Raw genomic sequence first — 26029 nt, 5'->3', positions numbered from 1 at the left:
TTTTGTTTACTGTTCTGTTTAGAATTTTATAAGATAATTTGGAAAATTCTTCAGTGATAGCTTAAATGAAAGCTAACATTTTCTGGATTCTTAAGGCCCAATTATGCCTCAAGTATAATGATTTTCATTATCTTATGTTCAAAATTATAGCTGTAAAACTATGCTGCAACTAGGACATTATTTTGTATAGAAGATCTAACACAGTACTATGAATACATTATCAAGTGATGAAGTCACCAACTAAAGATGATAAAAACAAATACATTCCACCAGATAAAACTGGATCGTCCCCACACCTGAACTTGTTGCCTATAGACTCCGAATATTACTAAGTATTGAACTTTTCTATAAAATGCTTTTAATCATAAAAGAATCGGCTAATGCTAAATTTTGCCCAGTTCTTTCAATTTGACGTGAAAAATGATGTTGCAGTACAACTACCCTAAAAAAGTGTTCACCTCTCAAAAAAACCTTCAGAAACATGTCAGGAAATTTCACCTTCTCCCAGGAATAACTGCAAAAATTATTGTAAAAGGAATTACTCTGAACTGGAGCCTGTTCAGAAGCAAAAATTAAAAGTGGGATTAACACCTTTTACGTTATATAAAGAAGCATATACCATAAATCTTTGTCACATCTATAAGCCACCTCAAAGGCTGTGTTTGTCATAGGATCGTGATAATCTTAAAAATGCAAGGGATGTCCGTCAGAAAGAAAAGTTCTTTTACAGTTAAACCTCATCAAGATAGAGCTCTTTTTGAAACTGTTCTTAACTTTTTAGAGGGTCAAGGGCACCCCTGAAAACGGGTCTTAAGCGCTAACTTTTTAGGGGCTCAAGACCACCATTGAAAATTGGTCTTAGGCGCAGCAACCTATTGGGGGTGAGGGTGATGGGCCGACCTTGGCGCAGGCTGGGGCAGTCTGATGAATGACTGAAGTACCCTAAACTACCCCTTGGCACCAACACTGGCCCTTTACGCAAAAAAGTACATATTCTTAAAATGTTCCAAACAATTTCAAGGAGTTCACAGACCATTAAGGAATCCTACTCCAAAGATCGCAGCACCCTAAGTAAACAAGTAGTCCCAGCAATTCGAAGAGCTAAATGCCGTCCTCTGAGAGCACGCTACCACATTGCAATGGCAGCTGCACGAAATTTCAGGGGTGAAAAAGGATCGTTTATATCTCCTTTCCCTAGATGGCAAACTAAAACGGGGAAAGGATTCTGCTTGCTACTTTCCGCTGTGCATCCCAGAAGCCAGCTTTCGCCCCATGGGGTCTGAACCGGTACACCCCCACCTGTGGGAGGTGCTTTTAGCGGGGAAGAAGTAGGGAAACGTCTGACAACGGAAGGGAACAGTGCCCCTTGCTCGGGGACGCTCGGATCACAGGCCCAGAGGCCTTTTCAGGCTCGGGCGTGCGAGTCTCGTGACAGAACTAGCAGCTGACACGGGCCCTTTCCCCCTCGGACGTCCTCAGGCCCCTGGAGCGGGGGTGCAAGGCCAGGGCCGGCTGCACCCAGAAGTGGCCGCTCCCTTGTCCTCCCCTTGGGCCTTCCCCAGGCCCGGGCCTGGGCCGCGTCCGCCCAGGCCTTCGGGGTCGCCTAAGCCCTCGCCCAGAGACTCCCAGCGGCTCCTTACGACGCAGCACCCGGCCCGAGAGCCGGGCCTCGGTCGCCGCAGCTGCCATTCTCACCATCCTGTCACTGGGTTCCGCTCAGTCACCACAGCCGCCGCCACCGCCACCGCCCTCTTCCTCAGACTCTTCGGCGACCCGCCCACTTCATTCACAACCAATGAAAAACGAGGTCGACAGGAGACCACCGTACGGAGGCCCGCACAGGCCCTTCCCCGCCGTAAAGCGAAGCTGCTCTCGGGCTTAGAGTGGAGAGGGAGGGGGAAGAGTGAAATCTCGAAGCTTCTAAAAGCGTGGGCAACATCCGGGCACTTGGGGCCGTCGAGCTGAGGCGCGCTTCGCAACCTGGCTTGTTAGGGCTTGTAACCATGCTGAAGTGCGGGATGAACGGCAGTCAGGTTAAAGGTGGAGTGGCCTTTCTTCCTTTCCTATGGAGAAAGGGGAAAGCCAAAGGTTCATGGGCGTTATCTCCACTGTCGTCTTATTTCGTCCTCTTTGCCTTTATACATTAGGGCTGCGGACCCAAAGTCTGGCCACAGCCAGCCCCCACCCAACCAGGGTACTGTTAGCTTCTGAGGGGAGGGCGAAGGCCAATGTGCTTTGATTTATACATAGTATTTATTTTCATAAATGTCCATGAAATTAATTGGCCCTATGGGAACAGAGATTGGGAGTGTGGGCCTCAAAGCTGGATGATACTGCGGCGGGAAGAGCTGGGGGGTGGGAAATGCTTGGGCAGTTATTTTAGGGCCATGGGAAAAACATAAACCTGTTTTTTATTTTAGATCCTACCATTTCTAAATTTATGACCTGGGACAAACCATAGAATCACTTCGGGGTTCAGTTTCCTCATCTGTAAGATGGGAAACACAGCATCTTCGTTATAGTGTTGGTTGTAGGAACGAAATGGAAATACATGTAAAGAGCTCAGTATTAAATGGGAAGGTACAAGCATGATTATTTGTTGTAAGTGGTACGTAAACATGTAAATTACTCCGGAAAGTCTGTATTTAGAAAACCAGTGGTTCCCTACAAACTGTAACCTGAAAACGATCACTGAAAACCATCTTGTGTTGCGGCTGGCTTCCTGTGTTGAAAACATCTATGGAACAGTGTTAACGAACAAGAAAGGGAGCAGAAGTCCCCCTACTATCGCATGTTCTCAGAGTTCTAGGAAGTTCTCTTTTGCAGTGTATACCTCAATTCTTGATGAGCAATTATTTGTATGATTGTTTAATTTTGCTTTTCTTCCTGAATCCTAAGCACTATGAGGGCAGAAACTTGTCCAGTTCATCTCTATACCCCTATTGCCTTGGGTTGTATTTGGAGCCAACCTACTATATACATTTGTATATGTATATAGTAGGTGTTCAGTAAATATTTATTGGATGAATGAATGCAAGGTTTGCATTAGGCAGTTCCAAGAAAAATGGTGACTATGAAGTGTTAAAAAGGGACAAATGCCGTTATCATTTTTTTTTCTTTTTCTGGTCATCTTATCTTTTTCAGTTTGAGACACACGCACTGAACACACACTTCTGATTCTTAAGCATTATAATCTGATTTTATGTTCTGGAATTACTTTTTCTTTTTTCTACTTTTCCATGGATTGATATGGCCATCCATTTTTATTGCAGCATGATATTCCATATCTATTTGCCACATTTTTTTCACTAATTCCTAACTCATAAGAACATGAACAGTGCCACACCAGATCAGACCAATATTTCATCCAGCCCTGGCTGCTCTTTCTGAAAGGGCATCTAAGTGTGTTTGGTATATTTCATGCCACCCTCAAACATCAGAGATGCATCTTGAGTGCCTCTAATTTCTCTTTCATTACTTGTTTTAACTTTGCCACCTGTCAAGTTATTAAAACCCTTCAAACTATCCTCCCCATGCTCTTGTTTTACACTTTTTTGGGAGGGGGGACGTGGGGGGAAGTCAGGGGATACCAAGTTTTAACATACATTCATAAAGAAATCGACTTGCCACAGTAGCTCCATGCAACACTGCAAACAAACAAACAAACAAACATTATTGCATTTTATCATTTTACATACTCATTCTGTGAATTTGAGCTCTTACTATGAACCTGGCATTTTGCCAAGGGTATTATACTGTATTTCTTGAAGCAATTTGTAGCATTAGTCTATAAAACACCATTTCTATGAATTTGAGTCCTGTGAATGCTAAAGTAGGCCTATGATTTGTTTTTATTGTTTGAAAGAATGTAAACATCACCTTTCTTTTTTTCCATAGTTTTTGGGAAAGCAGTGCAAGCTCTATCACGAATTAGTGACGAGCTGTGGCTAGACCCATCTGAAAAAGGTGTAAGTAAGGGAGTTAACTAATAGACCATCTATTAAGGCAGAAGAAGTTGAAAGATCCCAGTCCAGATTGAATATTAACTAGGAAATCCAGAAATTGTAATTATTCCTTTCACTGTCCATCTTTATTTACATATCTGAATATATTTAGAGCATAGTAAATTTAAAAATCATGCAGATAAACACGATTTAAACCAGAAGTCACAAACTGGTGGTTAAGAGGCTAGATATGGCTTGCAGAAGTGTTTTGTGGGGACTGCACTGTGTTTTTTGAAAAAAATTGACACAATTTTCTAACACTTGAAAGTTGGGAAAGTCCACATAAAAATCTGAATTTCCTGCTTCTCTTGAAAACTCAGGAGATCTGACAGTTTGGATACTACAATCCCAAGTGAAAGTAGTTGGCTGACACTGACTAAAGGTTTCTCTCCTTAGACAAGGCAAGAGATCGCCATCTTGCTGCGATCTTTTTTACTCACTTTTTTATTGCCTTCTGCCACTTTGTGCATTAAAATTAAGGCCCCTGTAGTCATTTACAATTTTACAAATTCAACATCCAAGATTTTAGATTTAATACCTATATGTATTCAGTATAGATATGTACACATGTGTATACATATGCAAATTCAATGCACACTGTACAATGCAGTGCATAGAATACGTATTATAATTCATATGAATAATGTATCCATAAAATACAGTTAACATCCCATAGTCTTATTTGAACACATTTAATTGTGATGTTAAACAAAACAGAAAAGTTTTAATCATTTAAAGAAACCATTTTTTTCTCCTAAATAGCTATTATTTTATTTTTCCAGCTTGCTTTAAGATCTGTGAATTCTTGTCGGTCAGCATATGGATGTGTCCTCTTCTCTCCTTTGTTTTTCCAACATTATCAATGGTCAACCTCAGTGGAAATGAATGATAATAACAGAATACCAAATTTAAATTGCAAATTGGGAATAAAGGTATATATAAGTGGCCCTGCTTTTCTCTTATATTGTAGAAATATTCAGTATATAGGACATAACATCTGTTCTGTACTTAATACTTGGTTTAAGTGCAATGCAGGACAAATTATTCATTTATGAATATGCATACTCTTGTTAGTTTTTTTAACATCAAACAACTATATTAAGTATATGCTGTTTTATATGTATTTGTATTACAGTCAATTCTGCCCATCTTTAGATGTCTGAATTCCCTTGAAAGAAATGTAGAAAAGTGCAGAATATTCACCAGATCTGATAAGTGCAAAGTAATTTTTCAATTCTTCTGCAGACACGGTAGGTATAATTAAAACTAATGTGTTGAGTTTTTTGTCAATATTTTTTATGCTTAGAATATTCAAACTGCATGTCAAAAGTTTCCATTGCATTATTGCTTAGAATTTGTGTGGTTTTGTGGTAGAGCAGTTGTATGTACTTGAAAAATATTACCTTACTTGTCTCTGTAAAAGTATTGTGAGATGATTGATATTCTTTTCTTTTTTTTTTAACTTGTCAGTTGCACAACTTTTGCCTGCATACAAACCAAATTTTTTAATGTCCATTTGAATTCACACAATTGATTGTTCTAAAATTAACTGGCTGCTTGATGGTTTTCTGTAAGAGTGCCTTGGTAACAGCATTCCTTGGTAAGAACAGAAAAGAATAATGCCCACCTGTGTTGAAAGTTCTCTAGGAGGCAGACAGGATTATATCTGGGCCTGAAAGAAGCGTGGTAACTGGCCCAGGGTCACAGAACTAGTACGTCGCGGAGCCTGGATCTGAGTCCAGCTGCACAATAGACAATAGTAGGAACCAAAACCCTCATTCTCTCTGCCACACCAAGCTGTAGAGCAGTTTCCTGCCTCCTGGTCTTGCATGGTTGATACTCAAATGTTGTACTCATAGGACTTCTACATGATTAAATATCTATAGCATGGTGCTTAACAGCACAGACTCGAGGCCACAAGTCCTGGGCTGAAATCCTGTTCTGCCCCTTCCTTGCTGAGACCTTGGGCAAATGATTTTACATTTCAGTGCCTCAGTTTCCCAATATGTAAGTTGGGGATAATGTTAGTACCGGCCTCCTAGGGTTTTTGTGAGTTATAGGAAGTTATAGTTCTAAAGTGTTTAAAAGAATGCCTGGCACATTTTCTAAGTGTTAGCTCTGGTTTTATTTATTATGATTCTGCTATTTTATTTGAAGTTAGCAGGTAGAATTGTATGCTTTAGAAAATCTTATACTTGTGATATTGGTCCAAATCTTTTTCTGCAGTGGAATGGTCTTCTGGGAGGTTATCTTAGTGTTATAATTTATCTTATATTTCTTAATTTTGACTTGTATTTATCTTAATATTTTTATTGCAGCTCACAATTATATTTCTTAATTTTTTTCCCTGCAAAATATTAATGATTTTAATACTATTTTTTCCCTTCTTTGAACTTTAGCTTGTGTAATAGCAGAATCATGTAAAGAGTATGATTAAACGCACAGCAAGCCTTGACATCACACAGATTTGGTGTGGATTCTTCCCTACTTCTTATTAGCTTTGTGACAGTACATAAGCTCTCTGACCTTCACTTTCTTTTCTGTAAAATGGGATAATCCTAACTACCCTCACGTTCCAGGGTTGTGAGGATGAAGTGAGATCAATGTCTGCTCTCTGGTATCTTTCAAATTTCATACCATGTGCATCTATTACCTGTCTCTGCAAAAGTAACTTGAAAATATTTTTTTAAAGAGGTAAGATATGCCAACTTTTGATCTTTGTGTCTCCCTATAACAGCAGATTACATCACTCCAGTGCGCAAAGCTCTCCAGAAGCTCCCCCATTTTACCCGGATTACAAGCCAAAGACCTTACAGTGGCCGACAGTGGCCATGATTCGGAAGCCCCACAGGGCCTCCTCCTCAGGGGTGGTGTCCCTGTCCCCCCCACCCCCACCCCCAGCAGCTGCTTATCCAGAGAGCACATGGCTTACTCTTTCACTCCCTGCAGGCCTTTGCTCCATGGGGTCGTTTCCTTGAGGTCTTCCTTGGCCTCCCTGTTTACTGTTGCTGCCTACCACCACGGGCACTCCCTGGTGCCCTTTCTGCTTCCCTCTTGTCCTGTGGAACTTACCACTATGGGACATGCCAGTTGTTTCACTTGTGTTCTTATTGTCTGTCTCCCCTTGCTAGACCATAAGCTCTGTGAGGATAGAGATTTTTGTCTGATTTCTTCTTTGCCAGTTCATACCTCCTACAATAGTCCCTGTGTGGTAGATTATGAAAAAAAAACACACCCCAAGCCAAACCAAAACAATACAAAACAAAAAACTCCATAAATTATTTGCAGCCCCTCCCTTCAAAAGCTGGAATCTATTTCCCCAGTTTAAATCTTGGCTGGCCCCGGACTTGCTTTGATAGCCATAGAATACACCAGACGTGATATTGTGTGAGTTCCAAGCCTAGGCCTCCAGAGGCCTGTTAGCTTCTACTGTTAAGCTAAGACCCTTCTCATCAGCATGAGAATAAGCACAGCATGTGTAGCCTGCTGCCTGAAAGATTAGAGACCATGTGATGAGAGGCCTCGGCCATCCCAGTTGTCCCAGCTGAGGCCCCAGACATGAAGGCATTCCCAGATGACCCAGCCACAGCTAAGCCAGCCTAAACCAGAACTACTCAGCTGAATTGTGAGACATCACAAATGTGTATTTTGAGCCACTGCATTTTGGAGTGGTTTGTTATCCAGCAAAAGCTAACTGATAGAGGCTTGTACATGGTAGGTGCTCAGCAAATATTTATGAAAGTAATAAATGTTGCTGTAAATACTTCAGTAAAAAAATAAGTTGAGAAATGCTTGTAGTGAGACCTTTTGATTCGCACTGCAACATTATCTGTGGAAAGTTATAGTTTACCTGGATTTATTACAAGGGCTCTATATTCAAACTTAGATTCAAATTCTAGCTATACAGTGAATCCCCACTTAATGTCATTGATAGGCAAAAAGGTGTATGGCGAAACCAATTTCGCCACAGGCTAATTGATATAAACAAGATACAAGTTCCTATGGCATCTCATCAGTGTTATAATGAAATGACTTGGAATGAAGTGGTATTTTTCGAGGACCTACTAGTTAAAACAGCATAGCTTTGAAACGTCATTTAGCCTCACCGAGCTCTAGTTTCCTCTTCTGAGATTAAGCACCTACCCCAAACGGATAGTAAGGATCAGAGGTGATGGATGTAAAATGTATGTCGCAGCTCCTGGCACATAGGGCTGTAGCCATTCCTGCTACACACTCCTCTCCTCCTCTCAGAGGAAAAGAATTCACAGGCCAGATGTTCAGCGTTATATTCCAAAGGTTCCATCCAGAAATATCAGTCCTGGATGACAAATAATGAAAGAGAATCATAGATATCTGATCTGTAGTGGGCAATCACCACTTTATACACACCTTAGGAAATTACCTGTATTTTAAAACAATGTGGGAACTCGATTGCCTGGTTGGTTAGAGGGTCTAACATGTTGCATGGTGTCCACTAGGGGGCGATAAACACATTCGTTAAGGAATAGAGCATCTCTACCCTACGTGCACCTGCTAGATATTAAATATTACTTTAATTTTATTATTTTAACTTAAAATTATTAACAGATTGTTTTATTCTTTTTAAGGTATTAAAAGGACTCACAATGTGTGCTTTCAAGAAAGTCAGCCTTTGCAAGTTATTTTTGAAAAGAATACGTGTAGTAATACACTCATGATTCAACCAAGGTAATGAGTTCTCTGTTGTTTTTTTCTCTTTTCCTGAATATAGGATGGTCACTGAGTAAAGAATTAATGTCCTAGAGCTTTTAAATCAGTTTTTTTTAAAAACTAACACTGGACATGGAGAAATCACTTTACAGCATCAAGAGGAAACCATGTGAAAGATAATAGTAGATAATAACTACCTAATGGTAGCAATAATAATTTAGTGACCAAGAAAGTTCTAAATATATTCCATCAGGGGATTTCTGCATAAAGTGATATCAAGAGAAAAATACATTATAACACTTTGCCTTTATATGGTGCCTTCTGTCTGAGTCTTAAAACACACAGCATGAGGACATTTTAATATTTTTGATGTCAACTGATTTTATCCCTAAGTGTTTCCATTTTTTCTCTAGAGAGTGAGTAAGGCTATTTGTCAGTGAAAGTGTACTCAATTTTTCAGTTAAGCTGTAGCATTAAACATTAATTACTTTGTAGCCAAAAGATATTTTATCCTTGTTTTTTAAATTACAAAAGAAGTACAGTGCTCCTTGAAATACATCTAAAATTTATAGAAGAGAGCCAAGATTAACAAATGACAGTCTTTCTCCCCTACCTGCTCCCTATATCCCACATGACAGAGGTAACATATATTAATAATTTGCTGTATATCATTCTAGCTCTTCTTCTATTCATAGCTGTATTTGTTAAATTTATAGCCAATCTCTGTAACTCTCCCCCTATAGTTATGGTTATTGGTTTCTTTTTCTCTCTTTCTCCCCCCCTCTCAAATTTATATCACATACTAGACAAATACACATAGTTTTTTCAAAGAAAATATCCCACTGTTACTATTGTTTGACAATTTGCTTTTTTAGTTTCTATGTCAATTCACTTAAATCAATCTTATTCTTTTTAATGTTTGCATAATTTTTCATTGTATGACTGAATGGTAATTTACTTACCCATTACTGTATAATAGTCCCCCTTTATCCAGGGGGGATACGTTCCAGAACCCCAGTGGATGCCTGAAACCACAGATAGTACCAAACCCTACATACACTATGTTTTTTCCTATACGTACATACCTGTGATAAAATTTAATTATAAACTAGGCACAGTAAAAAATTAACAATAACTAATAATAAAATAAAACAATAATAACAATACGCTGTAATAAAAGTTTAGGTGAATGTGGTCACTTATTTCAGGGGCCCCCTTGCTTAAGTCTTTGTACAGGGTCAAAGCTTTCTGGTGCATTATATTGCCATTAGTTAGAACATGTTTTCTGTTCATGTCTTCCACCCACAAATTTAATGCCTTTTCCATCTTAATTAAGCACTTAACACACATTGTGACCATAACTTTTGCATTTTGAGGTACGACAGTAAGACTAGCACGAATTTCTTTTCCTTCTTTATAATTTCACAGATAGATTTGTTCTTACTTTATAGATCTTAGCAACCTCAGCATATGATTTTTTTCTTTCTATAGTAAGTCAAAGAGAGTTTTCACCTTCTCACTTAAAGGAAGCACTTTATGGCTTCTCTCTGCATATCTGAATTTCCAGCATCACTACTCTTGTGCTTTGGGGCCATTATTAAATAAAATAAGGGTGACTTGAACACAGCTCTACAATACTACGACGTGATCCAATAACCGAGATGGCTACTAAGTGACTAACAGGCGGGTAGCATACACTGTGTGGAGAGGCTGAACACAGGGAGGATTCTGTCCTGGGCAGGACAGTACAGTATGGCATGAGATTTCATCACACTACTCAGAATGGCATGCAACTTACAACTTATGAATGACTTCTGGAATTTTCCACTTAATATTTTTGGACCACAGTTGACTGGGGGTCACTGGAACTGAGGAAAGTGAAACCTTGGATAAGGGGGATGACTGTGTTGGTGAAAAAGTAGGCTGTTTTCAACGTTTTGCTACCAGAAACAATGCTGCTAGTAGTACATGGGATAGTGTGTTAGTTATCTGTTGCTGTGGAGCAAATTTCCCCAAAACATAGAGCCTAAAAAACCAGACATTTAGTACTTCATAGTAATAAGTGCAGCTTACTGGGTGCTTCTGGATCAAGATCTCGGAGGTTGAGAGATTGAAGTTAAGCTGTCAGCCAGGACTGCGGCCTCGTCTGAAGGCTGGACTTGGGGGAGTCACTTCGATGCTCACTGACATGGCTCTTGAGAGGCCTCAGAACATCCACTTCCAAGTTCACTCATGTGGTTGTTGGTAGACCTCAGTTCCTCTCTGCAGACTGTCTGAATATCCTCACAACATGGCAGCTGGTAATCAGAGAGAGAGAGACAGACAGACAGACACAGGGAAACCCCCAAGATGGAAGCCATAGTCTTTTTATAACCTAATCTCAGAATTGCCATCTCATCACTTCTGCCATTTTCTCTTTGTTAGAAGTGAATCAATCTATAAGTCCAGCCACACACTCAAGGGGAGGGGATTATATAAGGGCATGAATACAAGGAAATGGAGATCATTGGAGAGGCCATCTTCTAGGCTGCCTAACACAAATAGAGTCATAGAAATGAAACTGATGACTCAAAGGCTTACACAAATTTTAAATTTGCATATGTACTGACTATCAAATTGCTCTCTGAAAAGTTTGTACCAATTTACATTCCCACCAAAAGTGTAGGAGAATTCTTCCAAGTAAAGGATATGATCAGTCTTTAAAAATTTTGCCAATATTATAGGTAGAAAATGATATTAGATGTTCTTTATTGTTGTGTTTATTTTATTCCTAGGGCGTTTGAGCATCTTTTCATATATTTATTAACAATTTGTATTTTTCTTTTTTACTGAATTGCACATTCCCATTGTCATTTTTTGTATCAGGTTATTTGGTATCTTGTACAACACCTCTCTCTTAACACTGGAAAAGTTCCCAGATGGATTTGGCATCAAGAAACACTGCTGAGCTAATGTCTAGCATCAAGATAACACCAACATTACATAAATTCTAAGAATCTCATTTTTATCTAACAATACCTCAATTTCTAAAGTAGCTCAGAACTTATACTTCAATAATAAAAAGACAAATAACCTACCTAAAAAACAGGCCAAGGATTTCAATAGACATTTTGCCGAAGAAGATGTACAAATGCCCAGCAAGCACCTGAAAAGATGTTCAACATCATTAGTCACTAGGGAAACACACATCAAACAACTTGAAATCTGTGAGTTGTGTCGCATGTGAATCATGCTTCAATAAAGCTGTTTTCAAAAGGGGCACAGGATGAAAGGGCATTTGGGATGTCAAGACAACCTTGAAAATAAGAGGTAATAATCCAGGACAAGTAACAAAGCGAGAGAGAATAGAGGCAGCAGGCTGCTTGTAAGCATTGTTTATCCCGTTCCCATTAGAACAGGTCTGTTTCCTACTATCTTCCTTAGGAGTAGGATCCCAGGCCATTTCCTAAAAATAATATATTTATTATATAAAAACAGAATTAAAGATATTTTATTCTAGTATTTGGTGTATCTTGCAGCTTTCACATGTTTTACCAAGAACATATTGTACTATTCTCTTGGCCTTTAAGTGAAGTTACAATTTTAAAATGTACTAAAACTATCACAGCTCATATAGAAAAAAGATGATAAGGTCTTTCAGGTAAATTTTTTGAAATCCAGGCCAACTAACTTACTTATTTCCAGATGAAAGATTTGAGTCCCATTAGAAAGCTGTTTATTTCTGTTTGTTTTTCAAATAATGTAATATTTTCATTGCATTTTATAGAGTGCTTGCTGAGGCCATTGTTCTTTTTACATCGAATCAAGAGGAAGTTACTCTTGCTGTTACTCCCCTGAATGTTTGCATTAAAAGTTCTAATGAGGAATCAATGGGTAAGGATTTGATCTGTCATGGTGCTTTGATGGAATATTACTTCCTGGCTTTCCTGATTACTAACTGAACAGTAAATATTAGTGGCATAATATTTATTTTTGTCGAAAGAGCAGGAAGACGTAGAAAGATCATTAATTTTTTTTTATTTTTTTTTTTAAGATTTTTATTGGGGAAGGGGAACAGGACTTTACTGGGGAACAGTATGCACTTCCAGGACTTTGTTCCAAGTCAAGTTGCTGTCCCTTCAATCTTAGTTGTGGAGGGTGCCGTTCAGCTTTAAGTTGTTGTCCTTTAAGCCTTAATTGTGGAGGGTGCAGCTCAGCTCCAGGTCCAGTTGCTGTAGCTAGTTGCAGGGGGCGCACCCACCATCCCTTCGGGAGTCAAACTGGCAACCTTGTGGTTGAGAGGACGCTCTCCAACCAACTGAGCCATCCGGGGGCTCAGCTGCAGCTCAGCTCAAGGTGCCGTGTTCAATCTTAGTTGCAGGGGGCACTGCCCACCATCCCTTGCGGGACTTGCGGAATCGAACTGGCAACCTTGTGGTTGAGAGCCCACTGGCCCATGTGGGAATCGAACCCGCAGCCTTCGGAGTTAAGAGCACGGAGCTCCAACAGCCTGAGCCACCAGGCCGGCCCCTAAATTTTTTAAGAGATCCAGGAATTTAACACAATCAGTAATGAAAATACTTGGCTTTGAAATTCTGGTTATTTTAAAATTAGGAAAATGGTTACTGAGAAAAACTTTTTTTCAGTTAAAATTTTAAGGTTTATTTCTCATCCTTCGTCATACTTTGTGTTTAGCATAAAGAAAAATTAAAGGCCAGCAATCCAATTGAGATGATCTTGACTGCATAAGAAGAAAAAGTAAATTTGAACTAGAAATGTAAGATAGTCCAGATGGCAAATACATAGGACAGAAAATGTGAATACTTCTTAAGTCAGCTCTTCCAAGAGTTATCTAGATGGAATGGAGAAACTAAGGCTCTATTAAATCAGTTTTGGTATCCAGAAAATTTACTTGGGTCTTTTTGGCACAAGTTGTTTGAGACTCTTTGACCTTGGATAATTTTTTTGGTGATAGCAGTAAAGAAAGAATACAAAGGGAGGAACTGTTTTATTTTAAAGTAAAAAACCAGTAGAACCAGGGCTTAAGTTGGGTCAGATGACTTTTGCAGTGTTTAGTTTGTGCCAGGTTCTGTTCCAAATGGTTTACATTTCTGAATTCATTTGATCTTCATAGCATCTCTATGATGTAGGTACGTACTGTAATGATCCCTATTTTTCATATAAAGAATATGAAGCACAGAGAAACTAAGTGACTTGCCTGGTGTCACACAGTAAGTGGTGGATTATGGTCTGAGTTCAGACAGTCAGGCTCCAGGGCTCAGGCTCATTACCACTGTGCTATTATTAATTCTTCTCCAAGTCTCATCCATTTTTATTTTTGGCACTCAGGAATGCATGCTCTGAAAAATATGTGCTTGGCTAGTGAAAGGGTCTGTTTTATGTTCCATAAGCCATCTCTGAATAAAGATGGCCATTTAATAACCAGCAGATACCGTCCCTTATGAGCAGCTTTCTAATGAGTAGCTATGGTTGACTGGGGACCCCATTGTTTAATTTTGTTATTGAACTTACGCTACGCTAGTACCCCAGGGGTGACATGAGTCTTCTTGTTTGAGATGAAGGTTTGGTCCTTTAAAAAAATATATACCGTTTATCCTTTGTTTTTATACTTACATAATTCATGTTCATTGAAGAAAATAAAAACCACAAAACAGCACTAATAAAAAAGTCACCTGAAACCCCACTATCCAGAGACAAGCACGTTTAATACATCCTTCTATACTTCAGATCTAACAACAGGAGATTGGTTGAGTGAAAGTAATGAAATACTATGAAGCTATTAAAAGTTATCTTTTGTGTGTGTGTGTATACATTCCTTTTTCTGAGAGTGTATATCAAAGATATTTATTGAAGCTAATTTTGTAGTGGAAAACACAAAACACCAACACACACCAATAATTACAAAAATGTACTTTTTGATGAAAAAATAGGATATGTTATTCAATAGATTATGAAATGGTATGCACAGTATGATCATATTTTCATTTTAAAAAAATGTACCTAAAAGTTGAATAAAATATTAGGAAACAAAACCCAACACTTCATTAAGGAAATTATGCACCATGATCATGTGGGATTTATTCCAGAAATGCAATGTTGGTTCAATATTAGAAAATCCAGTAACATAAAACACTGTATCAATAGATTTAAGGAAAAAATTTGTATGATTATTTGCACAGGTGCTGAGAGAGCCTTAGAAAAAGTGTAACATTCATTCTCGATATAAAACACTGAAAAATATATGAATTGATGGACACTTTTTTTAAATTAAAGTTTATTGGGGTGACAATTGTTAGTAAAAAAAATTGAAGGACATTTTCTTAAAATGAAAATACATACATTTTTTACATATACCAAAGCCAGCATCTTACTTAATAGGAAAACACTGATTTCCACTAAGATTAGAAACAAGCCAAGGATACCTACTATCTCCTCCACTATTTAACACTGTACCAGAGTTATTAGTTAATGGAGTTAGATAAGAGAAGTCAATTAGAGGCACTAAAATAAAAGTACAACCATCTCTATTTGCAAATGACATGATAGTATAGTCTACCTGGAAACTCTAGAGAATCGATGATAAAAACTAACTCAAGGGCGGGCCCAGTGGCTCAGGCGGTTAGAGCTCCATTCTCCTTACTCCAAAGGCTGCCGGTTCGATTCCCACGTGGGCCAGTAGGCTCTCAACCACAAGGTTGCCGGTTCAACTCCTCGAGTCCCGCAAGGGATGGTGGGCTCTGCCCCCTGCAACTAAGATTGAACACGGCACCTTGAGCTCAGCTGCCTCACGGATGGCTCAGTTGGTTGGAGCACATCCTGTCAACCACAAGGTTGCCAGTTCGACTCCCACAAGGGATGGTGGGCTGCGCCCCCTGCAACTAGCAACGGCAACTGGACCTGGAGCTGAGCTGTGCCCTCCACAACTAAGACTGAAAGGACAACAACTTGAAGCTGAATGGCACCCTCCACAACTAAGATTGAAAGGACAACAACTTGACTTGGAAAAAAGTCCTGGAAGTGCACACTGTTCCCCAATAAAGTCCTGTTCCCCTACCCCAATAAAATCTTTAAAAAGCACAAAAAACAACTAACTCAAACAATAAAATAATTCAGTTAGGTAGCAGGATATGAAAGATACAGAAAACAGCTTTCATATATACAGAGAATATCCAGTTAAAGAACATAATGGAAGGGAGAAAACCCATTTACAATAGCAGCAAAGAAGTTTAAATACCTAGGAATAAATAATAAATTTAATGTAAATCTGTCCATAACTGTAAGGAAATATTGAAGACTCATCGATAGTTAGAGCAAACAGACACTGATGTGAGAACGAGGCGGGCTTTAAAATAAAAATTTGCTTAGCTGAAGGGTTTGAAAATAAAGCTGGATTTCCAAAATAGCCCCCACCTTGGATATAATTATCATTCAAGATCCTTGTGTTGCAAGGTTTTGTTAAAGATAATGAATGATATTTAAGCTATTAAAGACATGAATGAAAAAGCAAACAAAATGATTCAAAATTATGTTTATATCATTCCCATTAGAAATTTTATTCTTAGATCAATTTAGATAAGAACTCTGGTGTTTAACATAGTTTGATTTATGTGAAGTGAACTTATAGCAGGTCCTAAATGGGGAGTTCAACAAGAATGTATAATTTATTGTAATTATCACGTTGAATTTAGTTTTTGAACAAAGGTATTTGAAAGTAGTAGTAAACAGATATTGTGTGTGGGAGGATAAGGTGGGGTAGGGGGAAACTGGATGGGGTTTGGGAGACCTAATATCGTCCCCTCCATATTCATCATTCTTTTTTAAAAACAGCTTTATTGAGATATAACTCACCATACAATTTATCAATTAAAAGTGTGCAGTTTAGTGATATTTCAGTATATTCAGAGTTGTGTGATCATTATCACAATTCTAGAACATTTAATCATACCCATTAGTAGTCATTGCCCATTTTCCTCTAACCACCCCCATCCCCACCACAGCCCAAGGCAACCACTAATCTACTTTGTCTCTATGGATGGCCTATTCTGGGACGTTTCATATATATGGAATTATTTAACATGGTTTTTTGTGTCTGGCTTCCTCCACTTAGCATCCCCTTTCCGAGGTTGTTCCATGTCGGGGTGTGTATCAGTACTACGTTTCTTTTTACTGCTAAGTAATAACCCATTGTATGGATATGCCACATTTTACTTATTCATCTTTTGATGGGCATTTGGTTTCACTTTATGGCTTTTATGAATAATGCTGCTATGAACATTAATGTACAGTTTTTGTGTGGACGGGTTTTCATCTTGGGTAGGTACCTGGGAGTGGAATTGCTGAGTTGTACAGTAACTCTATGTTTAGTGTTTTTGAAAAACTGCCAGATTGTTTTCTAAAGCGGCTGCACCTTTTACATTCCCACCAGCAGTGTAGAAGGATTCTGATTTCTCCACACCCTCACCAATACTGTTACTGTCTCTCTTTTGGATTATAGCCATCCTAGTGGGTGTGAAATGTTGTATTATCGTAGTTTTGATTTTTCATTTCCCATATCACTAATATGTTGTGCATCTTTTTGTGTGCTTATTGGTTATTTGTATATCTTCTTTGGACAAATGTCTGTTCAAATCCCTTGCTTATTTTTCAGTTGGGCTATTTATCTTTTTATTGTTCTGAATATTAGCCCCTTATCATGTATATAATTTCAAATATTTTCTCCCATTCTTAGGTTGTCTTTTTTACTTTGTTGATGGCGTCCTTTGAAGCACAAAATTTTTGATTTTGATGAAGTCCAATTTATCTTTTTTCTTTTGTCACTTGTGCTTTTGGTGCGTCATTCATTTTTAAATCATAAAAGAATGTGTAATAAAGGAATAAAGTATAATGTCTGTATATTTGATTATCTTGGAATGTACATGTAAAGTTCCAAACGTAAGTGTTCATTATGACAGTAGTTGTTGAGAAAAGTTCAAATCCAATAATCTCTTCTTGAATAGAAGACATATAAGATATGATTTACCTCTGTTTAAGGAAACATGAAATACAAAAATCTAAACTGAAAAAAATTGTGGCGTATGTATCACTTAGGATTATCTTCCACTGTGAGTGACAGAAAGCACAAAATAGTGGTTGGCATGGTTACTCCCTGATCATCAAGGTACCCAGTTTTTTCTATTGCTCTGATCTCTTTAATAAAAGTGGCTTCCGCCTCATTCATAGCAGCATCAGTCATAACAGCCACAGGAAACTACCCCAAAGTCATCAGCTCGTAATTGGATACACAAAATTATGGCCTATCCCTATAACGGAATATTATTCAGCAATAAAAGGGAATGAAGTACTGACAGATGCTACAACATGGATGAGCCTGGAAAACATATTAAGTAAAAGAAGCCAGACATAAAAGGCTACATAGTTTATGATTCCATTTATATGAAATATCCAAAATAGGTACATCCAGAGACAGAAAGTAGATTAGTGGTTTCTAAGGGCTGGGAGGAGGGGAAATGGGGACTGGTTGGTAAAGGGTGTAGGGTTTCTTTTTGAGATGGTCATAATGTTCTGGAATTAGATAGTGGTGATGGTTGCACATTATAAACATACTCAAAACCACTGAATTGTACACTTTAAAATGGTGAACGTTATGGTATGTGAATTATATCTCAATTAAAAGATTATAAAATTCACTTTTAAGCCACATTTTCTAATTTAGTATGATACATGTATGTTATCTGTTAATCCCTTTTCTGTTAATATTTTTTGAAATAACATGGGATATAATGAAATAAAATATAATTTTTATATGTAAACTATATTCAGAAATAGTTCCCTTTAGAATACACTAGTTTTTATGGTAGTCTGGTTATTTAAATGCTTATAACAAGCCCCTCCAAAATATAGGGGCTTAAAAGAATTTCTTCTTCTCTCATGGTTCTGTGGGTTGATGGGGTTCAGTTGGGCAGTTACCACTTGGGGTCTCGTCATGCCGTGGCAGTTCGTGGCTGGGTCTGGAATCATCTGAAGACACCCAAGATGGCACACTGCTAGGGCCGGTAATTGCTGCTGAGAGCTCAGCTGGAGTATTAACCAGAATGCTGGCACACACGTGGGGCCACTTCATTAACTGGGACTTCATATGGCACGAAGTCAGCACGGTGGCCAAGTGCCAAGTGCAGGTGTTGCAGGACAGAGGAAGTGGCTGGAGGAGCGAGGCAGTGGGGACTTGCCAGGCTCCTAAGGCCTGGGCCCAGAAACCAGCCCCAGGTCACTTCACCATATCCTCCTGTCAGAGCAGTCTGAGAGCCCGCGCACCCAGATTCTAGGAGAGGGGACACAGACATGGACCCCACCTCTCAATCCAGGAATGTCAAAGAATTTGTGACTAATTTTCACCTCCCACTTAGGTTATACTTTTGTTTAAATTTAACAAATACCTCTGGAACTAATTTTATTCTTTATTTTCCTACAATATCGAACAGATTTGACCAATTCTGTATACAGTGAGATGTTTGTGGGCCCAGACGAGTTCGACTTCTTTCAAATAGGAGTTGACACTGAAATAACATTTTGCTTCAAAGAATTAAAGGTAAACTAAACTTTTTTTTAAATCAAATTAAACATTTCACTAGTAGTTTTTAGTAAAGATCTCATGTTTTTTTCTACTTTTCCTTTCAGGGAATGCTGACATTTTCAGAAGCTATACGTGCTCCTATATCAATTCATTTTGATATTCCTGGGAAGTAGGTCCTTAGAAACTTTTCTGAGTTTATTTCTTTTTCTTTTGTTATGTATTAATAAAACTCTTTGGATCACTCTGAAATTAATTCACACCTCAGAATTCCGTAACTTTGTTAGCAATACTTTTCAAACTAAAATTTTGAAAGCTGCCATAACATGGCGTTTTTAAATTGGTAACTTGATTGGGAAAGATACATGCTTCTACAGAGTGAAAACATTTGACATGGTGCTGAATAAATTGCCTAATTAGAAAATTATACATGGCTTAAACAAGTTAAATCTATGAAACTATGACACTTTATATATTTCGGAACTAAAATTTGGGTTAGGATTGGGTTAAGAGAGATGTATTTTATGAAATTGGATCTGATGATTTCTAAGGGCCCTTTCAGCTCTCAGGACTGTTAATTTGTGAAAAGACAAAAAGGACTTCTACTTTTACTGCTTTTTACTCCCGAACTAGGCATCAATTTCTAAGTCTCCCCGACGCCCACCAGAAAGTGAGTGTGATGTTTGCTCTGATCTTGCCTTTTTTAGGCCTATAGCATTAAGTATTGATGACATGTTGTTGGAAGCTAACTTTATTTTGGCTACATTAGCTGATGAGCCAAGTAGAGGATCTTCTCCACAATCACTGTGCCTGTCGCAAAAACGAAAAAGGTAAGGCCATGTTCTCACGCCTTTATTGGTTGGGAGAAAGCCATTGCAATCTTACTGTGAAATAATGCAGTGGCATTCACTGAGGAAACAACCGAGGAGTAAAACATTAGAAGATCAGAAGTTTTGACTGAATCAGGAAGACCTAACTGTAACAGAAACATCACCAATCTGGCACTATAGTTGCTTTTTCTCTTCCGATCAGAATTTAACAGGACCGTCTGCTTTATCTTTGTTATTAGCAACACTCATTGCCATTTGTAATGGTTGCTTTTTTAGGAGAGATATAGTGGTAAGGTTCACAGGAAAGTCTGTACTCACTTCCTAGAACTCTTTCAGATATAGGGTCAGCCACTGTTTTCCTTTCTGTTTAGTTTTGTTCTCTCAATAACTTTCTTTTGGTGGTGGTGGGGGTGCTTCAACTGTAAAAGTAGCGAAGTTACTATGGGAAATTTGGAAAACACAGAAAAGGACAAAGAAGGAAAGCAGCATCACCCACAATTGTCCCTAGAGACAGCCACTGTTAGCATCTGGCTCACTGTGTTTTCTTTCAAACTTTTTATTTTGCATATACTTGTATTTTAAAACAAGATCAGAGTCATATAGCATCTGTAGTGTTGTATCCTGTTTTTTGCCCACAAAGTATTATATTGTGAACATGTTCCAATAGCACTGATTATGGCTCAGAAACGTGATTTTTTAATGACTGCATAAAATTTTATCATACAGATGTATAGTAATTTATTTGATTTTTTTCTAACTTGGCCCTGTTACCATATGATAAGATTGTCTCATGCACACTGGGTTGCTTTACTGAAAAATTCAAATCTGTTGAGAGAAATTTCTAAATAATCATATATGTAAGTCTTAACTTTCAAAACAATTAGTTCCATGTTATTTCAGTATATTCCCTAAACTAGTGTTATCATTGTCATCCCATATTGCCCCATTAGTTATATAAAAATATATATTTCAAAGTAACCAGTTCATTCATTTAATCCCTATTAATACCTCAGGTCAGATGTGGTGTGTTCAAATTCAAAGGCTGGTGAAAAACACAGCAAGGTCACGGAGTATATCTCAGGAAAAGCAGCACACGAAAGGCTTGATCCTAATGAGACTCTCACAGACATCTCCACACTGGAACACTGTGGCAGCCCTACAGTGAAAAGAGTGAACAGAGACATTACTGCAGTACCAGAAAGCAGTGTCAGCGACACAGAGGAAGTGCCAGGGTCTCCGTGTCTCAGGAAGGTAAAAGAAAGACGTTGAGACACGACCATATCTTAGTCAAGAATTCTCATCACCCATCTCCCTTTGTCATCTCCCTGCGCCAGCCTGTCCCCAATACCCAATATCCTGAAAATTAATTTTCTTACTTTCTGATAGGGGAGCGGTGAAGCCAGTCTGAGATGGAGAAAAGACTGATTTATAGAATATCAATACAAGTATAAGAAGTACAAATTGGCAGTTAAAAACCAGTCACGGGATGTAAAGCACAGCAAAGGAATATAGTCAGTAATGTAATAACTGTGCATGGTGCCAGGTGGGGACTAGACTTATGAGGGGTCCCATCGTAAGCTATATAAGTGTATAACCACTATGCTGTACACCTAGAACAAATATAATATTGAATGTCAACTGTAATTGAAAAATAATAAAAAATATTTTTAAATGGTTCAATTGCTCATTGAGTAATTCCTAAAAAATATATTCAGGTGGAGATTTGGATCACTTGTTTTAAAGTATGATTGCTTATAATAGCATACGTACGTTTGAATACAAATAATATGCCAAAGTCATAGTGATTTCTAAAATAACTGTCCTTCTAATTTCACTTTTCAAATCTAGTTGGAATATCTTTTATTGCTAGTAGTACCATGTAAATTTTATCCCAACAAACAGATTCCTTCATAGTGGAGTCCCGGTTAACATTACCGATATTGTACTAGGCGGGTAAGCTTCACAGAAGGCTATGAGGTTAAACCTTATGAAATCTACTGACAATAAAAATAATTTATTAGAAATGCAAGTATCTCAAATGACAGTCCCAATTTTTACATTTACATTGTTTTATTCAAGCCTGTTTTGCTATCAATATTATTTAGATAGATGAGTTTGTTAGTTAGAATTAGAAATTTGAAAGGACAACTAATATTTGTAGAAGTCACTATCCTATGCCGTATAAAAGACCTTTTAGGACAGTGAACTTGGACAGTGGTGGGAGTTAGGTGGATGTGTCATGTACAAAGGCTCTATGATGGAGGGAGCACGGTGGTTCTAAGGAACCGAGGCTGGCAGGTGTGCTTAGAACAGATAGCCAGACAGAAACAATGGCACAGGGAGAAGCTAGAGCAATTGACAAGTGCCAGATCATGCCAGAAGAGTCCTGCAAGCCATGTAATGGCCATATAAAGTATTTGAAGGGTTTTAACAGGAGGGCTGACAGAGTTGAATTCTTAAAAGATAACTTCAGGGTTGGTCAGTTAGCTCAGTTGCTTAGAGCGTGGTGCTCTTAACAAGGTTGCCAGTTCGATCCCCACATGGGCCACTGTGAGCTGCACCCTCCACAACTAGATTGGGGTGACTACTTGACTTGGAGCTGAGGGGTCCTGGAAAAAACACACTTAAAATAAATAAAAGTTAAGAAAAAAAAGATAACGTCAGCTACAACTACTGTATGAATGGGGTGCAGTGAGGCAAGAATGGAAGCGCAGTTGTAGCATCTGAGAAATGGTGATTCCTTGGAGATGGAGAGCAGTAGCCAGAGTAGACAGCTAACTGAAGAGGTAAAAGGAGCGGGACTTGGGGATGGATTGATTATGAGGGTTAAGGGCAAAGGAGGTATCAGGGTGACATAGCTTTGGAGAAACAGGTTCAATGCTCACGTAAGATCATGAACTTACTTTTGGGTATGTTAAGTTGCAGAAATCAAATTGGTACTAGGATACATGGATTGAAGTTCAAATTCTAACTTTGAGACTCCTTGGCATAGAGATGGTAATTTCAACCAAGGTGTAAATGAATTCTAGGGAGAGGTTACAGAGGACTGCTATTTAAAGCACTGGTTCTTAAATAGAGGCAGTTATGCCCCCCAGAGGACATTGGACAATGTCTGAAGACAATTTCGGATGTCACAATTTGGGAAGGGCGGCTGGCATTTAGTGGGTAGAGGCCAGGGATGTTGCTCATTCTCCAATGAACAGGACAGACACCACAACAAAGATACCCAAGGCCCCAAATGTCAGTCGCACTCGGGTTAAGAAACCCTGATTGGAAGGCTGGGTAGAAGAGGGCAAGCCAGCTGAAGAGTCTAAGAGCGACCAGGAGTGTAGCACGAGGAAGGTACGAGCAGAAAGTGTGAGAGGATCAAGTGGGATGAAGACTGAAAATGGTCATTGGCTGAAGGATGTGGCAATTTTTGGTGACCGTAATAAAAACAGTATCCGTGAAGTAGCGGGGTCAGGAGCTTTTTTAGATGGGACTGAGAATAGGTGAGAAAATGGAGACAGCAAGCGTAGACAACCTCTACAGCAGAAGCGATAGTTGGAGGGAGGAATGGATGGGGCTTTTTATATATTTTAAAGATGAGGGACATTATTTTAAATTGCTGATATTCCTGTCCAGTGAAGGAGAGGCATGGGAGGGGCTGTGAGGCAGAGACAGGGAGGGAGGGCCACTTGTCGCAGCAGGTGGGAAAGGGAACATGGATGAGTCAAGCAGAATTGCCTGCAGAATCTCCTGTGCCTCCATCTCCCACAAGCCTGGTGTGGGTTTTAATGGCAGAGCCAGGGCGTCAGAAGCAGATGACTGACCCCAAGCTGTGTGCCTCTGAAGTCAGGAAAGGGTTTTGTTTTAGGAAGTACTGGGTCAGTCATGAAGGTTCAGGTGTCCCCTGAGCCATCACCGTCAAGGTTAGAGAGACCACATTGGCCAAGTGTCTGAAAAGGGGCTGTTAGCTGGAGCATTTAATGAGAACTTTTACTCTGAATAAACAGTAGTTATTTTTTCCCTTCAGTTTACTTGCATGTTCTTTGGAGCACTTTCTTCTGATCCGGGAGAACACTTGGACAACCCTTCTGACAGTCTGGCAACAGCAAGTGACAGTGAAGAGGACATGAATAATGGCAGTTATTCCACATTCTAACACTTAATGATGGCTGAGTTGCACACACCCCCCCGCCCCGCCCTTGCCCATCTGCTGACTCATTCACACCTCAAATCCGTTTTCACACTTAGTCTGTATTGTGTTGGACTTCCTTGAAACGGAGGACGGGCTTCTGCTTTTCTAATCATCTTGTACAACAACCGTATCTAGGAAAACCTGCTTGTCATGGGTATATAATTTGCTTTACATCCGTTACGCTATTTGGGAGGCAGAAGAGTTTTCCGTGTAGGAAAAAGGCTCATTCGAATTCTTCAGTTCAATGTCCGTTCACACTGGAGCTTTTAGCATTTTCTCTGCCATTTGTGTAAAGGTATGTAAACTTCAGCAGCCATTTGGAGTGAACAATATTGCTTGTAGAGTCTTGTGACCAGTAGTCAGGTATCTTTTGTATTTGATTACAAACATTCGAGTTTTGGTGCCTTCAGATATAGTAAAAAGTTATGCAATCTTTTCTCATGTTATGCCATGATTTTTTTTTTTTGTCCTTTTTTTTTTTTTTTTTTTTTTTTGTATTTTAAGATTTTAAGTAAAATTAACCCCTGGGAAAAAAGGTCAATAAAAATATATAGCTACCTCCCTCACACTTTGCAGTCTTTTTGTATATATTGTAAAATTTCGATACCCTTAAAATTATTCTGATTTTTCAGATGTGATTTTCTACAGTGGTGAAAAAAATAATTTAATGGAAGTGATGCCAAAAAGTCATTTCTGTATTATCTGACATAGAGCAGTGATCTCCACTGCCAGGAGCCTGGGTTTTGAGTGGACTGAGATGGAAGATGTGTTTTTTTCCCCTTTAAGAATTAGCTTGCTACCTGCACAGACTAAAAACTCTGGCACAAAACCACTGTTATGTAATGTTTTTATGATGCCTGCCTCTCCCTCTTCCAAACCTGTTTATAGTCAATTATAAAACCTGACAAACTAGACTTTTATAACATCTTATTGTTAAGTCTTTGTGAAACAATCAATTCCCAAGGAAAAGTTAATTGGGAGCAGTTGTCCTTTAGATTTTATGAGGAATTCATGAACAAAGGTGGTGGAAGGGATCAGTAAACTTTAGAACTGTGAACAGACTTCTGAAAGCACAATGACTTTGGCTTTTGTAGCGAGCTCCCTTATGAGTCAGAGCTGCCCACAATAATCTAACAAAAACTCAAGTTCATCCCAAAACGTTCCTCAGTCAATGAAAACGGGCTTTCACCAAGCTTTTTGAGGAAACTGGCAATGCCCACATAATTTCAAGAAGTCCTTTCACATGTAGGCTAAAGATTTATGTATCTTATGTTTACACTAATGATTAACACTAAATTTCACGTATTTCTAACAAATGCAGATGACTACACAGACACATTTATGTACTAGAGTAACTGTAGGTCTCCTTGCAGGGGATGAGTTTCTGGTTCACTTCTCGATGTGGGCAGGGGGGGTGGTCAGGCAGTGAAGGCATATATATCATCAGTAATAGCCTGGATGCAGCATCAGCTTGTAAAAGATAGTTATACTGTTAAACTGTATTTAATTGGGATTTTAGAATTTGGATACAGAACGCTCAATTTAAATGATCCCAGATTTTTTGGTGCTTCACTCCATACCATTTGGAAGATGCAAAAGGCTTCTCAGCTAGGAAACCATCTATATTTTACATTCAATTATCAGTCCATTTTGATGAATTTTTGAGGAAGCTAAACTGATGTAGTAAACCAACAAGTGAAAAAGAGCCCAGGCAGATAAACTAGGAAAAGAGAGAAAATAACAGCTACAAAGTACAGAG

At 38.7% G+C, this 26029-nt stretch overlaps 1 protein-coding gene and 1 long non-coding RNA gene across 2 annotated transcripts; one reads left to right on the top strand and one right to left on the bottom strand.

Moving 5' to 3' along the window:
- Positions 1 to 1916: 1916 nt before the first annotated feature.
- Positions 1917 to 26026, top strand: RAD9B (RAD9 checkpoint clamp component B). The gene is made up of 11 exons (XM_019734038.3): positions 1917 to 2040; positions 3898 to 3968; positions 4787 to 4936; positions 5140 to 5254; positions 8612 to 8711; positions 12460 to 12566; positions 19172 to 19278; positions 19368 to 19432; positions 19968 to 20090; positions 21104 to 21341; positions 24106 to 26026. The coding sequence occupies exons 1-11, from the start codon at positions 2004 to 2006 to the stop codon at positions 24232 to 24234; spliced, it is 1242 nt and encodes a 413-aa protein (XP_019589597.3). The 5' UTR covers positions 1917 to 2003; the 3' UTR covers positions 24235 to 26026.
- Positions 5277 to 21230, bottom strand: LOC148757338 (uncharacterized). The gene is made up of 4 exons (XR_016022414.1): positions 21099 to 21230; positions 11771 to 11838; positions 10767 to 10990; positions 5277 to 8322 (listed from the first exon to the last, which is right to left on the bottom strand). It is a non-coding gene; the product is annotated as an uncharacterized LOC148757338 (long non-coding RNA).
- Positions 26027 to 26029: the final 3 nt, after the last annotated feature.

Source organism: Rhinolophus sinicus, chromosome 9 (genome assembly GCF_057876585.1).
Source record: "Rhinolophus sinicus isolate RSI-liver-muscle chromosome 9, RSI-T2T, whole genome shotgun sequence".
Taxonomy (NCBI): Eukaryota; Metazoa; Chordata; class Mammalia; order Chiroptera; family Rhinolophidae; genus Rhinolophus; species Rhinolophus sinicus.
The sequence above is the reverse complement of the archived record's forward strand: the minus strand, read 5'-3'. Positions and strand labels throughout refer to the sequence as shown.

What these genes read in the sequence shown, in the direction of transcription:
- RAD9B (XM_019734038.3), top strand. Translation starts at nt 2,004, where the DNA reads ATGCTGAAGTGCGGGATGAACGGCAGTCAGGTTAAAG. An exon ending in TTCTAATGAGGAATCAATGG is followed by an intron (nt 12,567 to 19,171) that starts GTAAGGATTTGA and finishes AATATCGAACAG; the next exon opens with ATTTGACCAATTCTGTATAC. An exon ending in TTTGCTTCAAAGAATTAAAG is followed by an intron (nt 19,279 to 19,367) that starts GTAAACTAAACT and finishes TTTTCCTTTCAG; the next exon opens with GGAATGCTGACATTTTCAGA.